The sequence below is a fragment of the Rhinopithecus bieti genome, unplaced genomic scaffold (assembly GCF_001698545.2).
Source record: "Rhinopithecus bieti isolate Rb0 unplaced genomic scaffold, ASM169854v2 scaffold_2872, whole genome shotgun sequence".
Lineage (NCBI taxonomy): Eukaryota > Metazoa > Chordata > Mammalia > Primates > Cercopithecidae > Rhinopithecus > Rhinopithecus bieti.
Genome location: NW_016803832.1, coordinates 34,981 through 51,759, shown reverse-complemented (window position 1 = coordinate 51,759; position 16,779 = coordinate 34,981). Strand labels below are relative to the sequence as shown.

The 16,779-nt window shown below is 37.7% G+C and overlaps 1 protein-coding gene across 1 annotated transcript; it reads left to right on the top strand.

The window, feature by feature from the left end:
• The first annotated feature begins 5,111 nt into the window (after positions 1-5,111).
• Positions 5,112-16,481, top strand: FBXL21 (Putative F-box/LRR-repeat protein 21). Its single transcript, XM_017854877.1, has 5 exons — positions 5,112-5,183; positions 11,293-11,477; positions 11,941-12,063; positions 14,984-15,155; positions 15,522-16,481. Exons 3-5 carry the CDS (start codon positions 12,049-12,051, stop codon positions 16,163-16,165), a joined length of 831 nt encoding a protein of 276 aa, XP_017710366.1. The 5' UTR covers positions 5,112-5,183; positions 11,293-11,477; positions 11,941-12,048; the 3' UTR covers positions 16,166-16,481.
• Positions 16,482-16,779: the final 298 nt, after the last annotated feature.

The window sequence follows — 16,779 nt, the reverse complement described above, 5'->3', positions numbered from 1 at the left end:
ACCCACCTTGGGGAAGAGGAATTCTAGTTTTTATGGTTTGCCTCAGGGGAGTATGAGGGGTGAGAGACAGAAGGGCAAAAGATCAGAGAGAAACTTTGCTTTTGAGGCTGCTTCTAAGGTCTTCACTTTGGAGTCATTTTCAGAGCTCCAATACTTTTAAGAAACAAGACATCAGGCAACAAAAGACAAAGATCTCCAAGAGGTAAGAAACAAATGAGATAAATCCTATGATTACCCCTATTTTGTTGCCTTAAAAGAATGTCTAGTCTGCTACACAGAGAAGGGGAATCCAGACTAAGTTTAGTGGACACCCTGAGTTTAGTAATTGACAATATGCTGCTGAGGCAGTACTTGTGGGTATATTTATAGCACTGCATGCCTATGTTAGAATAGAAGAAAGGTCTCAAATCAGTGAACTCAGAGTCTACCCTGAGAAACTAGAAAATACATAGCAATTTAAATTCAAAAGAAAGGAAATAAAGATGAGAAGAGAAACCAATGCAATATAAAGCAGAAAAAATAATAGAGAAAATTAATTAAACCAAAGGCTGGTTCTTGGAGAAGATCGATAAAATTGATAATCCTTAAACCAGACTGATCAGATAAAAAAGAGTGTAAACACAAATGACCAACATCAGGAATGAAAGAGTGACATCATTATAGATACCACAGACATTAAAATAAGAGAACATTATAAACAATATTATATCTATCAATTTAACAATCCAGATGAAATGGATAGATTTATTTAAAGATATAAACTACCAAAGCTCCTTTAAGAAGAAATAGATAACCTAACCCAATAGAAGAAAAGCCCTATATTTATTAAAGTAATTGAATTTCTGGTTAAAAGCCTTCCCACAAAATAAACTCCAGACCCAGATGGCTTTATTAGTGAATTCAACCAAACATTTCAGAATAAATAATACCATTTCTATATAGACTCTTCCAGAATTGAATAGGAGGAAATACTTCTCAGCTTGCTTTATGAGGCTTGGATTACTCGATATCAACATTTTACAAAGATATTACTAAAAAAGAAAAGTACAACCTATATCCCCCATGAACCTAGATGCAGAAATTCTAAACAAAATTTTAGGAAATTGACTCAAACAACAGGTAAAAAGGATAATAAATTATGATAAAATAAGTCTTTTGCCAGAAATGCAAGGTTGGTTTAACATTTGAAAATCAATGTAGTTCATCATTTTAATAAACTTAAAGGGAAAACAATAAGATTATTTCAATTGACACACAAAAGTACTTCACAAAATCTAACATCCATTCCTCATCTAAAAATTCTCAGCAAAGTAGGAATAAAAGGGAATTTTCTTAATCTGATGAAGAGCATCTATGCAATACGCATATCCATGCAATATGTCAATGATTAAAGATGAAGCATTTTCCCTCTTAGATGAGGAACAAGACAAAAGAGTCTGTTCTCACCTTGATGTAGAAATCAGTTTGGGGAGAATTCACTTCTTAAAAATAAGGAGTCTTCAAACCAATGAATGTCATTGATATATCTCATTATTAATGTTAATTATTTAACATTGTACTGGTGATATAGTGCAATCGGGAAAGAAAAAATAAAAATGCATTTTATATTGAAAGAAAAACTGTCTTTATTCACAAACAACATGACCGTCTATGTAGAAAATCCAATGGAATATATTAGATTCTAATAAAAATGTCTATTAATAAAACTAATAAGTGATTTTAGCAAGGTTGTAGGATACAAGACCAATATAAAAAAATCAATTGCATGTCTTCATACTGGCAACAAACAAATAGAAATTAAAATTTAAAAAACAATACTATTTACCATAACATTTAAAAACTATGAAATATCTAAGAATAGTTCTGACAAAACATGTGTAAGACTTATACCCTGAAAACTGCAAATGTTGTTGAGAGAAATTAAAGAAGACTTAAGTAAATAAGAGTGCTCTATCAATCATGTTTGTTGAAGACACAACGTTTTAAAGATGCCAATACTCCCTAAGAATCCCAGCAATACTTTTGTAGATATTGACAAACTTGTTCTAAAAAAATCACACAGGAATGTAAAGAATCTAGAATAGACAAAACAATTTTGAAGAAGAAGTTGGAGGGCTAAAACTATGTGATTTCAGTACAAGTACTTGTTATAAAGCTACAGAAATCAAGACAATGTGATTTTAGTGTAAAGTTGGGAAAATATATTAACGAAATAGAACAGAGGGTCTGCAAATATACCTATACAAACATGGACAACTGATTTCCCACAAAAGTGCAAAGGCAATTTAATGGAAAAATATAGTAGCCTTTTCAACAACTAGTGCTAGGTAAATTGGATGCAACCTGCACATGAAAAAAATACACCTTGACTTCTATCTTGCACCATACACAAACATTAACTCAAATAGATCATAGACCTAAATGCAAAATCTAAATCTATAAACCATGTAGAAGAAAATACAAAAGAAAGTCTTTGTGACCTTGACTTAGAAAAAAATTTCTTAAGTTTAACATCAAACAAATGATCCATAAAAAAACAAATTGATAAACTGGATTTCATCAAAATTAAAACTTCTGCTTTTCAAAAGGCACCATTAAGAAAACGATGCTGGCACGGGGCGCCATGGCTCATGCCTGTAATTCCATCACTTTGGGAAGCTGAGGCGGGTGGATCCCTTTGAGGTCAGGAGTTCAAGACCAGCCTGGCCAACATGGTGAAACCCCGTCTCTGGTGAAAACACAAAAACTTATCCAGGCGTGGTGGCACACGCCTATAATCCCAACTATCCAGGAGGCTGAGACAGGAGAATCTCTTGAACTCGGGAGGCAGAGCCTGCAGTGAGCCGAGATCAAGCCACTGCACTCCAGCCTGGCGACAGAGTGAGACTCCGTTTCAAAAAAAAAGAGAAAAGAAAAGAAAATGAGGCCAGACACAGTGGCTCACGCCTGTAATGCCAGCACTTTGGGAGGCTGAGGTGGGCGGATCCCCTGAGGTCAGGAGTTTGAGACCAGCCTGACCAACATAGAGAAACCCAGTCTCTACTAGAAATACAAAATTAGCCCAGACACAGTGTTGCATGCCTGTACTCCCAGCTACTCGGGAGGCTGAGGCAGGAGAATCACTTGAACCCAGGAGGCAGATGTTGCAGTGAGCCAAGATTGCACCATTGCACTCTAGCCTGGGCAATAAGAACGAAACCCCATCTCAAGGAAAAAAAAAAAGACATGCCACAGACTTGGAAAAAAAATAGTCACAATCATACATATCTGGCAGAAGTCCTGTATCCAGAATATATTTAAAAATTCTCAAAATACAATAATGAGAAAACAAACAACTCAATTTAAAATGGGCAAAAACATTGAACAGACACTTCATCAACGAAGATGTTCAGTTGGTAAATTAGCTTATGAAATTCAATAGGAAATTCATTATTCACTAGAGAAATGCAAATTAAAACTGCAGTGTGATGCCCCTAGATGCCTATCGATTAAGAAGACTGGTCATACCAAGTGTGAGTGAGGAGGTGGAGAAACTAGAACTCTAATACACTGCTGGTGGGAATGTAAAATAGTCCAACCTCTTTGGAAAACACGTTGACAGTCCTTTTTTAAAGTTAATCATAGACCTATCACACAATGCAGCTATTCTACTCGTAGGTATTAATATTTACTCCAGAGTAGTGAAAGCATATATCCATTTAAAATTGAAAAGTAAAGGCAGCTTTATGTATAACATCCTCAAACAAGAAATAATCCAAATTTCTGTCATGAGATGAATGCATAAACAGTCTGTGGTATAACCATACAATGGAATGCTACTTGACAATAAAAAGAAAGGAACATTATATAGGCAACAACATAGACATGTCAAAACAATTATGCTTAGTGCAAAAAGCTAGACCACAAGGAAGAGTACACACTGTGTGATTCAATTTATGTTACAATAAGAAACAGAATCTAATCTATAGGGTCACCAAGCAGAAAGGAGAGGAGCCCGAAGGAGGAATTACCGCGCAAAATAGGAAAACTTTTGGGAGATTTGTGTATGTTCATTATCTTGATTACAGTGGTAGTTTCAACGGTGTCACAACTTGTCAAATTACACTGCAAGTATGTGGAGTTTGTCAATTATACTTCAATAAAGTTATTCGGAAAAAAAGTATGAAAGAATCTGTGTATCAATATGAACTGTATCCTTGACAGTAGGCAAAAGAGTAAGTTCCCGAAAGTTACGTATAGCTTGATCTCAGATTTTAAAACGTGAACAAGAAAAAATAAAGTCCTTATCTATCACTATATACTTGTTTGCGTATTGGTTTGGTAGTTTACACAGTGAACTATTGAGTGATCATACCTGGGGGCTGAGTTGTACAGCACGAACAAGGAGAGGTGATATACACACATTTCACACTGAGCTGTTATCACTTGATATGTAGACGGTTCCTTTCAATGACAGTTGACCCTTGAACAACACGGGTTTGAACTGCATGGATCCACTTACACATGGATTTCCATACTGCAGATACTATATTACACAGTACATAATATATATAACATACAGCATACGTGTTCATCCAAAGTTTATGTTCTTGGTAAGGCTTCAGTCAACAGTAGGCTATTAATTGTTAAGTTTTGGGGAAGTCAAAAGTTATACCCCGATCGACTGTGCAGGGTTTGGCGCCCCTAACCTCTCTTCCCATTGCTCGAGGGTCACCTGCAATTGTGCATTGATAAAGGGGTGCGCTTCACCGGCAGTAAGTCCCAGAAACCACAAGCGTTGGAGTCACAGGCAGGTGGCCACGGGGAATTAGCTGAAGACCAGCAGGCAGGAAGCCTCCCACATGCTACCTAAGGGGCGCTCCCGGAACCGCAGCCCCCGTGGGAGGAGGGGCTGGGGGCTCAGATCGCCGTGCGTGACTCCGAGCTCTGCCAGGTGGGCGCCAGCTCCAGCACTGCCGCCTGCGGTGGGAGGCGGCCTCTGAGGAGAGAGCGCGAGGCGGGGCCAGGCGGGGCGGAGCCTTGGGCCGCTGCAGTCTGCGCGCACCCCGGCGCCTAGGCGCTCCTGTGCCCCCAGTGCGCGGAGCCGGCGTCTTTCGCGCACGTCACGGCGCCGACCGGACCGCCGGACTCCAGCGCCTTGGCCCGGCCCGCGAACGCCGAGCACGCGCGGAAACCCTTGAAAGGTAGCACATCTTTCGGGTGTCGCGGGGGCACCGCCGGCGGTGGCGACGTGGGGCGGGATGGGCGCGCTCTTCTTGCCCGGGAGGCTTGTGCTCGCGCCCTGCGCCACGTCTGGGCGGTCACCTGCGGCCCCGTGCCCCCTGGAGCGACCGCTTCAGCCGCCCGGGCCCAGCCGCCCCCGAAGCCGGGGTGAGCGGGACCTGACTCGGACCGCCAGTGCTGAAGTGCAAGTGCAGCCCCAGGGCGTCCGCTTTCTCGCGGGGTTGGGTTTCCGCAACGCTGGGCGCCCACCCGGCCACCCCATGAACCGCGCGTCTGGCTCTTCGGTGGAGTGAGCCTAGAAAGGGCGGCGTTCGTCCAGTGATCACTGATACCCGAGGTTGCTTTTTGCACGACTGCTTGCAGCTAACTTCGCAGGAGTTGATAGTTACCACAAAGAAATGTCAAAAAGTAGCCTTCTCGCGAGTTGAAAGCGCTCATCTGTGCGCTTTAAGGTGTTCCGTCTTTGTCTTTGGCGAGTGTGCCTTTTAAGACGCTTCCAAAATAAGAAATTGAAGAAGAAATTATGATTATTTTCTCCCGGAAAATCTTGCAAAAATGATTTCTGGAAACACCTGTGTTCGTTGTTAGCTCCCTTAGCATGCCCAGCCCGAGGCGGGCTCCCCCTGGCTTGAAAGGCCTCCCCGCGGATGGGCCTTGCTTGCTGTCCGCTCCCTTTTCCCTTCCAGAGTCGGAGACGCGACTTTGGGGTCGATGTGGAGAGAGAAACAGATGCCCTTGGCGCCCCCCATTCAGGGATTTTCACAAACTGCCCAGTTCAGCTTTGCCCCTTGCGTCTCCAAAGGTGTTTTCAATCTACATATATTTGGAAAACTTCAGTTTTCGTATGATTTATTTAAAAATAAGCATACATATTATGTGTATTAGGAAGTAAAACTTTTCTTCTTAAATTGATATGTGCTGATACCACAGAGAGACTTGAGTGTAGAAAATCGCTGAACCAGTGACAAAGTGCCAGAACACTGCCAAGATGGCAGCTTCTGCTTTAGGAAATATTTGACATAAATATTTTTCATCTTTTGTCTCCTTAATACCTGGGTGATATTTTATTTGATTTGAAATTTTAAAAGAATTGTAACTTTTAGATTTAGAAGGGAACTTAGAGTCTTATGGGCTGCAAAGTACATAAATCTTTTTGACAGTGTCTCCAACAAATTATGTTTTGTTCGTTGCTTGGATTATATTTAGTAGAAAGAGGTGTTGCCCCATTCTTTTGTTGGAAAACTGTGTGTTTTTATGTATATTTTGGAGCGCGAGGCTTCGGCCCTCCTGTCCAGGCCATGCTTTCCCTGCCATTGCACTGGTAACTAGGATTCCAGACTCCTTAACATAGACCATCTGCCTGGGGCAACAATCTGATGGCTCATCGTGAAACTTTAGGAAGGAGATTAAATAAAGGACGTTTAACCGTTATTTCCGTTTACTTTTGCTGCTCCCAACACATTTATCCACCCTTTTCAGATAATTTTGCATCTATATTCCTATATTCTGTTATCTGTAGTATTCTCCTATTATTTCTATTGTTGTGACCATTGAAAACTTGAAACTATTAAAAGTAACTTTTGGGTATTCATTTCACCAATCTGAAAGAACCTAGTGATGGTGCAGAGGAGAGCTGCTTCCATGGCCTTTAGTGAGTTGACTGTGGATGTTCAGTCAGTCTTCATCTCATCTGTCTTTGATAATCTTGCCCTCAAGAATACTGTGGGCAATCTCTAAGATACTTTTAGAGATCCCATTCATGTGGTCACCTGATCTACCAAATTAGAAAACACATCAAAAAAGACATTTAAGTTAAGGTGGTTAGTGGAGCTCCTCAGTGCTAATAAACTTGTTTCATACTCTGAAGTTGTGCTGAAGATCCATGTCCAACTTTCTCTTTTCTCCCTTTTTGGAAGAATGGCTTATCACTTGGTGGGGTCCTGTATTCTGGTTTTGTTCCCTACCTGTCCTCAACATTCTCGTGACTATGAGACAGCCATCACGTTCCTTCAGCAACCAGAGAAGTAATTCATCTGATTCAGAAGACTTCAGTGAACTGATCTAAGTAGTGGTGCGCTATCTTCTTATTGGTCTTAGGTAGCAACTCCCTATTGATATGTCAGTATTATGTCAGTATTCTCACATGAAGAATGGCCTATTGGCACAGAAATTAGCCATAAGTGTAACTCAGGAGAAAAGTTTCTGCATTAAATAAAATTGTGTGTTACCTGATTTGAGGAATAACTAGTAACTCGACTTGTCTTTCTTTTATTTTTGGTGTTTCACTGAAAGTGTTCCCTGGAGTTCCTTTCCCTCTACTTCTGGAATAAAGGAAGGACAGCCAACCGTGGCATTATCTGGAAAACTGTGGAACAGTAGGTGGCAGTGAGGAAATCAAATGGTAGATCCTGAGCTCAAATACATTCCGCTAGCCTGTCCTCCCCAGTTCTGCTTTAGGAGTTGGATTCAGAGAGAAATGGAAAATTAACAGGTGGTAGACAGTAGAGTTTTAAGGGAACTGTTTAGTAAATTAATAGGTTGCCTTGTTTACCTCCTCTGTGTAGTTGAGTTTGGTTTACAAAAGTAGTAGAATGTATTTATTTATTTTTACCTTACGACATTTATTCATGATGCCAAGGCTCTGAGTTTTATCCTGCTGTAGACCTATATTACTATTTTCTTCAATTTCCATAGACTTTCCTGCTAACTCTGACAAGTCATTTTCCTGAAATTTGGCAAACCTCAGAGTATGACTGAATCGATGCCATCTCTATCACTATATATGAAATGATTTTTAAATATGAAGCATATATTCTATTAACAGAGACTAGTCCACCTATATTCATATGGGAATGATAAAATAATAAAAATCACATGTCTGCCTCTTTACTATAACTGTAATGGTATTATGCGCTGCTAAAATCTGGAACTGGAAGATTTACAAAGCCTATAAACAAATAATTGTGGTCATGAATTCTCTCACATTTGTTGTAGTATCTCTCTATAGACATTAATTAAAATATGGATTCTTAGAGTCCATTCACTCTTTGATCCATAGACTTGGTAGAGCCTCAAGAATAATTCCTGGGAATCGTAACAAGATTTCCACTAACCATGCTAGTTTTTTGGAGTTTGTTTTTGTTTTTGTTTTGTTTTATTTTGTTTTGTTTTAGTTTTTGAGACAGGGTCTCACTCTGTTGCCCAGTCTGGAGTGCAGTGGCATGATCTCAGCTCACGGCAACTGCTGCCTTCCTGCCTCAGCCTCCCAAGTAGCTGGGATTACAGGCGTGCACCACTACCACCCAGCTAATTTTTGTATTTGTAGTAGAGGCGGGGTTTCACCATGTTGGCCGGGCTGATCTTGAACTCCTGACCTCAAATGATGCACCCGCCTCAGCCTCCCAAAGTGCTGGGATTACAGGCGTGAGCCACCGCACCCGGCAGGGCTAGTTTTTTAATGAACAACAACAAAAAACAGTATTAGAATCAATAATTTCCTAACAAAATCCTTCAATATACAGAGTGATATATAAAGAGCCTAAGCATAGAAATTACTGGATGTTTATTTATGTATTCTGATGAATGTGTTTTTGTGGTATTTTACCAAGATAAGAAGTGAAATCAAATAGATGTTGGTGAGTACCCCACGGCAACCATTGCTTCATTTCATTGGTTTAGAGTGAACTCTAATCTGGAAGCCTTCCTTAGGTAAGAAAGGCTTGAAAAAGAAATGATCGACTTTTTAAATGGTCACATATCTTTAGGCTAGACTGTTTAGATTAACGTCTTCAAGCTAATAAAGATCAATTTGTCTAAAATATATTTTACAATATACATAGCTATAAAATTACATGAAATTTTTGATTTGTGGATGAGTATAATCTTTATGCTTTGAAGATTATACAACTTAAAAGAAAATTAAAATATTATTTTTAAGAAGTTACTGGTATTAATATAATACCCTTAATTACTTATTGCGATTCTACTATCAGTGAATTGGCAATTTAATGATATTATTAAATAATTTTAACAATCCATGCCACATACAATGAGATTTAATATATAGCACAGTCCCTCTGTTTAGAACTGCCAGGTAGTTTTCTAACCTGGCATTTGAGTGATGTCTTTATGTGAGCATCACTGGTTTTCAAGTAAACGATTCTATTAAGGGTAACTTCTTTATAAAAACTTAGTGAAAATTTATCCATTTTGTAGATTTCCAAATGATACGGTTACAAGCAAAATGTCATTGACTATGCTCCACATCAGAGTTTAGAATCCAGCATCTCTTCTTGTACCTTTCAGTATTAAGGAGTTAGCATTGAAGAGTAGTAGATCAGGCCTTTTAAAATAGCATATGCTTTGAATTCTTGGTAGTCAGCAGTTTCACATGGTCTACATAGTATTGCTGGACAGGGCCTGAGTCATGCCTGTAACTGGTTTAGTCAGACTAAAATGTATGTGGTAGCTCTTTTGCCTGATGCTTGAGATGCAGCTTTGTAACTATTTTTGCTTCTCATTTCAGTTTTCCAAACCCTAAAGATGACTTTTCATTGTGTTCAGTGACTTTACAGGTCATTCCTGCTTCTGGGATCAAACTCTATGTTGTGCTTAAGAAATGTGTCACATCAGACACAGTGAATCACAAGACAGAGATAGTTTCTTATTACATAAATATTTTATTAGATTTCAAGGTGTGTTTCAGTTATGACACTGAATCTTCCCTGTGTACATTCCTAATATTGCAGGGGTTAAAGGGGGGTTATATAGTTAACCAAAGTTCAGTAAAGTTCAGAACCACTCTTACCATTATTTTATTTTGCCTTTCAAATAATTGTATACTTAAAATACTTTGTATTCTTATATAAAATATATGTACAAGATGACCATATATACTTGGACATATCTGGACTTCAAATTTGCTGGAACTTAGTTGTGTCCCAAGCTGGCTAGTATCTAGAGATTCATCATTTCTGTTTGGAGGGTAAGAATGCTCATTCCCTGGCTGCTTTACTGGAGAGGATCAGGTGTGTTGCTTGAACTAAGACTTTGTCCCTGCCATATCTAACTTCTCTGAGCTCCTGTGTCCTGGCTGTCATCTGAAAATTGTTGCAGATCATTTGAGTTTTTGTTAGAGTTTTGATTTGACTTAAGTAATGAAAACAGTTCAGAAAACTGCACTGAACAATTTAATATACCAACACAGACTACAACTAAACTATCTGCTGGTACTTTAATCCTCACATTGATCTTATAGGTACTTTTCTTGTTGGAGATGAGGAAACTGAGGCTTAGAGTAATTTGTTCTGACAAGATCATATGGTTAGTAAGTAGCAGAGTAGGGACTTATCTAGACCTATGCTTTTAATTGTGTTTTACTATTTCCCAGCCCTCCCAGGTTTTTGTGTATGCGGTTTTTTTGTTTGTTTGTTTGTTTGTTTAGCACAATTGCAATGTGATACTTCCTCCTTTAAAATTAAAATACAATAATTGACTAGGAAAAAAAGAAAAAAAAACCTGGGACATACACTGCTTCCTTGGACATTTCCTCCTGGAAGCCTCCCAAGCCACCTCCTCCACACACAAACTCAATCACATGCATCCTTTTTTCTTTCCATTGAAACTTATCCCAACTTTGGTCCTAGCATTTATCACTGTATTTCACCATTTGACCATAAGTCTTTGAGAACAGGTTTGTACTTCTTTATCTCTGTATGCCCAGCACGAGGTAGCACCTATCCATGCGTGAAAGTGGAAGATACCTACTAAAATTGTATTAATTAAACAATTTTTCATTTTCTAATGTTATTCTGTACAGTTAGAGTGCCAATATTTGGTGGAAATGTGAAAAAACTATCAGACACTGAACACTTTCTAATGTTTACAGAATGAAGAGGAACAGTTTATCTGTTGAGAATAAAATTGTCCAGTTGTCAGGAGCAGTGAAACAGCCAAAACTTGGGTTCTACTCTTCTCTCAACCAGACTCATACGCACACAGTTCGTTTAGACTGGGGGAGTTTGCCTCACCATGTAGTATTACGAATTTTTCAGTATCTTCCTTTACTAGATCGGGCCCGTGCATCTTCTGTATGTAGGAGATGGAATGAAGTTTTTCATATTCCTGACCTTTGGAGAAAGTTTGAATTTGAACTGAACCAGTCAGCTACTTCATATTTTAAGTCCACTCATCCTGATCTCATTCAGCAGATCATTAAAAAGCATTCTGCCCATCTTCAATATGTCAGCTTTAAGGTAAGAAAAATAAGCATTAAATGGAAACCATGACTTACATTTTGTTAACAATGCTTTTGTATATCTAGAGCCTTATTTTGAGGCAGTCAGTGAGTTTTGCAAAGCATTTTATCCGAAGCGGTTTCCTGTTTTTCTACAGTTACTTGCATCTATTGAAGTGTAGAACTTGAACTGTAATTGAAAAACTTAAAATGCAGTTTCCATCATTTGTATGCCGTTATTAAAATTCAGGTAATTGTAAAAGATTTGAAAATATGACGTGCTTGGAAAGCTAATTTGTCATCATCTCTGTTTTTCATTTTATAGTCTGAGACATTTTGTACGAAGAAAAAGTACTCATTTAGACGATAACTCAAGGAATGAATAAAATTTTGCAACTGAATTCTACTAAATAATTACATTGCCATTATTTCTGATAAATTATCTTCAGGAAATTATTTGAGATTAAAAATTGTCTGTCTAGGTTGACAGTAGTGTCGAGTCAGCAGAAGCTGCCTGTGGTATACTCTCTCAGCTGGTAAATTGTTCCATCCAGACCTTGGGCTTGATTTCAACAGCCAAGCCAAGTTTCATGAATGTATCAGAGGTAAGGATATTATGCGTTTTTGATGAGCTATACTACAATCCCTAAAGACTGCGAAACTAGGCAAAAGCCATTTTTTCCTAAAGACAGACCATCTCCTATTTGTATTCAAAGTACTATTTCAAGCTGTTTTCTGTTGACTAGCACTTATTTTTGCAAAAATAGTTTATGCATGTTTTCATTCTTTAGATATATTTTGTAACTGTAGTCATTGTTCCCACAGTGTCATTAATATAAAATTTGGATATTGTGCTTATTTTACTTTGAACATAGAGCATGTAGAGGCAATAGTGGATGTTTTTCCTGTGATTCTGTGGCCTCTCTTTTGGAGGTGGAACAATATAATATTTAACTAAATGAACTACGCTTGCTAGCATGATGTTTACATTCATGCAGTAGGAACTCCAAAAGAAAAGTGGCTTAAAAACATGATCAAAGTATATTTCTCTCACATTAAAGAAATTGATAGGTGAGAGTCCATAGCTGGTATGAAGGTGGTAGGAACCTAGGTTTCTTCCAGCTGCTCCACTCTCTCCAAGGTGTGTCTTCAAGATGACCATCTGAGCTCCAACCATCATGTCCTTGCTCTGGGGGCTAGGGTGTTAGACATGGGGGAAGAAGGGTGTGCCTTCTCCTTATCAAGGGGACCACCCAAAAGTACTACACAGTGTTTTCTGTTTACCTCTAAGTCTGACCACACCGGATTCCAGGGAGTCTGGGGAATCTTTGAGCTGGGTGGCAGTGTGCCCAGCTAAAAATTGGAACTGATTTAACACACAAAGGAAGAATGGTTGCCGGGAAGCAACCAGCCACGCTCTGCCATAGAAACTAATACCATATTCTCCTCGTTCAGACTTCAACCTGAATGCCGTCTCCTTGGAGAGCCCCTCCTTAACTGTGAAAATGGCACCCCCTGCTCCAGTAATAATGTACCCTACTGTTACATTATTTTTATCTTCTTCATATCATTCATCAGTACTTGAAACCACCTTTTTTTTTTAATGTGTTTATTCTCTTCTCCTTACACCAAACATAAACTCATTGAAGGCAGAGATTCTATTTTGTTTACCATTATAAACCTAGAGTCAGAATAGTGCCTGATATATGATAGGCATTAAATTATGGTAGTTGGTAAAGCTGGCTAATGGAAATTTTCCTATGGAAGAAGATAGAGGAATAGCAGCATCTCTCTTATAAACTGGGTCATGGCACTCTTCTAGCCAGTAATTCTGCTGGCCTGTTTATCTTCTAAAGGGATGTGCTGAAAAAAATGGGTCATTTAGGGATTAGAGTAATGTAAGTAATCCGATGAAATTTACCACTTCTAGATAGTTATTTCCTTGTTTATGAACTACAGAATCAGATTACCCTGAAATTCTTCTTATATTCTAAAAGCTGTCTCTAATGTTGCACATCAGCTTCCAGGGCCAGCTTCTAGGTTCGCTGGTGCAGTCACCAGAGCTAGATACCAGGAATTAATTAGCAAGCTTCATTTCAAGCTCTGCCTCTACTGTTTAAAGTGAGCTCTGGCAAGGTCATGGATCTCTCTGAGACTCAGTTTTTTAAATCTGTAAACTAAGGAAAAATAAAAGTATAGCATTTTGCCAAGTATAAATAGTACTAAACTAATACATTGTTATTATAATGAAATATGTACTCTAATGGTTTTTAAAGTCGTCCTTCAGGACTAAAGCAGTCAGTTGACAGTTGATTAAAGGGAAACTAAACCTTGTGTTTATATCTCCCTAATAATTTTGGCACCATAAAATTTACTGAAGAAGTCTAGCCTTCTGCCGTTTCAAAATTTGTGTAAACCAGTTTACGATTAGTATAAATCAATAAGTTTTCTTATAAATTAATGAACATTTATAACCAATTTGGTCATTCTGTTAGGCATAATAGAACCTTTGGTAGAATCCAACTTGATTGATTTTGAAAAGGGAAAAATGATCATGTACAGATTTGGTTTCCAGACTTTCTGTCTTTGCCAAAAGATACTGAATCTGAAAATTTCTGAAGTTCTACTCATTTTCAGGTCAAACTAGAAGTAAGCTTTAGTCTGTCAGTCTTCAAAGCATTTACAGACTTGGATTTACTTTGGATAATTTGCTAGGAAAAGGCTGTCACTGAAGATTGTGAAATCTTATAAAATGAATTAAAATCTCATTTATTCATTCAACAAATTTTTATCGTCCATTTGCCATGCTATGTGCCAGATACTATTTTAAGTGCTAGACATATGGGAGTGGATAAATCAGATAAAAATTCTGTTTCTTCTAGGGTAGGGGTCAAAAAGATTCAGATAGCAAGTATTTCAGGCTTTGGGGGCCAACTAGTTACACCGCGACTACTCAACTCTAACACTGGAGTCTGAAAGCAGACACAAATACACAGACAATATTTAAATAACGGGCATGACTGTGTTCCCATCAGACAGTATTTAGGGATACTGAAATTCAAGTTTCATGTAATTTTCATGTCATAAAATACTATTCTTTAAAAAATTTTCCAACCATTTAAAATACAAAAACCATTCTTTGTGAGCCATACAGAAACAGACCATAGGCTGGATTTGGCAAGTTGTCTGTAATCTACCAACCCCTGTTCTAGGAAATAAATATACAATAATTATGTCCTTTTAATATTGAAAACCAAATCCTTAATTGAAGTAATCGGAAGACATGTTTTATGAAATCTTTGGAGCTTTTTTTCCTCACTATTTTGTTTATCAGTTATAAAAAGTATAAAACTATACTTCATTATAAAAATATCTTCTACTGGAAAATGATTCTGTGGAAACAGCCATATGTTCATGGTTCTTCCTATGTTATCATTAGCATGTATTGATATGGTTTTAGTGAACTTCTTAAAGCTGTACATTTTAAAATAATGTTTTCATAATTTTTTCTTATGGCCATGCAAGTCTCATTTTGTGTCAGCACTTACAGTTGTTTTTATCAACTCAAAATCGTTATCATCAATCAAAATTGAAGATACACCAGTGGATGATCCCTCATTGAAGATTCTTGTGGCCAATAATAGTGACACTCTAAGACTTCTAAAAATGAGTAACTGTCCTCATGTTTCATCTGATGGTGGGTTACATTTTTTAAAGCTAGAATGATATGATATTTTTATTACAATAACTATAAAGATGCAGTTTCTTTTGAAAATTATATTCCTATGAATCATAAATTATTTAAGTAAGTTTTTTCAAAAGACTTCTTAATCTGCAAGGTAGGTATAGTTATAGTAACCTTCTCCTGAGATATTTTAATTTTACATATATACATATGATTTTCATTATATACTTAATACCTCCTGGCAGACATGCTCTCAGAAGTTGTTAGATAGCTTTTTCGCAAATAATGAATAATTAATATCAAATTTAAATTTACAAAATACTGTATTAGGATCAGTATGATTCTTTGTTCTTAAGAATTTTCCCCAACTTCCCACAGGAATTCTTTGTGTAGCTGATCATTGTCAAGGCCTTAGAGAACTGGCGTTGAATTATTATATCCTAACTGATGAACTTCTCCTTGCACTCTCAAGTGAGACTCATGTTAACCTTGAACATCTTCGAATTGATGTTGTGAGTGAAAATCCTGGACAGATTAAATTTCATGCTATTAAAAAACACAGTTGGGATGCACTTATTAAACATTCCCCTAGCGTTAATGTTGTTATGTACTTCTTTCTGTGTGAAGAGGAATTTGAGATGTTCTTCAAAGAAGAAACCCCTGTTACTCACCTTTATTTTGGTTGTTCAGTCAGCAAAGTGGTTTTAGGACGGATAGGTCTCAACTGTCCTCGACTGACTGAGTTAGTGGTGTGTGCTAGTGGTCTTCAGCCTCTTGATAATGAACTTATTTGTGTTGCTGAACACTGTACAAACCTAACAGCCTTGGGCCTCAGCGAATGTGAAGTCAGCTGCAGTGCCTTCGTCGAGTTCGTAAGACTGTGTGGGAGAAGGCTAACACAGCTCTCTATAATGGAGGAAGTTTTGATCCCCGATGAGGATTATAGCCTAGATGAAATTCACACTGAAGTCTCCAAATACCTGGGAAGAGTGTGGTTCCCTGATGTGATGCCCCTCTGGTAATTGGCTACCAAAGATTCCGAAATTGTTGTTATTTTTTTTAGATCAGTATGATTAGCTGCTTTCCATCCAAGCAAATGTAAATTTTAAAATGTGTTGCTGCCATATTTTAGGTCAAATATTTGATTGTTTGCAAACTGTCTTAATGGATTGCTGCAGAAACGTTTGAAAAAAAAAATAAGAAATTTGAAAAGCAAGGAATTGCTGTACATAGGGCACAAGCCCTGTATTTGGATTAGATGGTTGATATGCCAAAAACTGCAGATGGTTTCTAAGTAGATTTCTCAGCTTTCCTTGAAGGCATATTGTAGCTTGCTAAGTAAATGTGTAATATTGAACTTGGATTCTGTAAGTTATGTCATTTACTTTATTACATTGTTTTATTTGATTCTATTTTATCTTGGTATTAATATATTTTATAAAATATAAAATATTTTAAAGCTTATTTAATTATAACATTTTAGCACTATATGAGATTATCTTATGATTCAATAAATAACTTCTAATTTCCAAGGTACTTCAGATCCTACTTTATTATATCGAGAGATAATGGACATTCGATTAAAATTTTAAAATACTAACTCATTTCATAATGATACTGATGTGAAAAGAGAAGA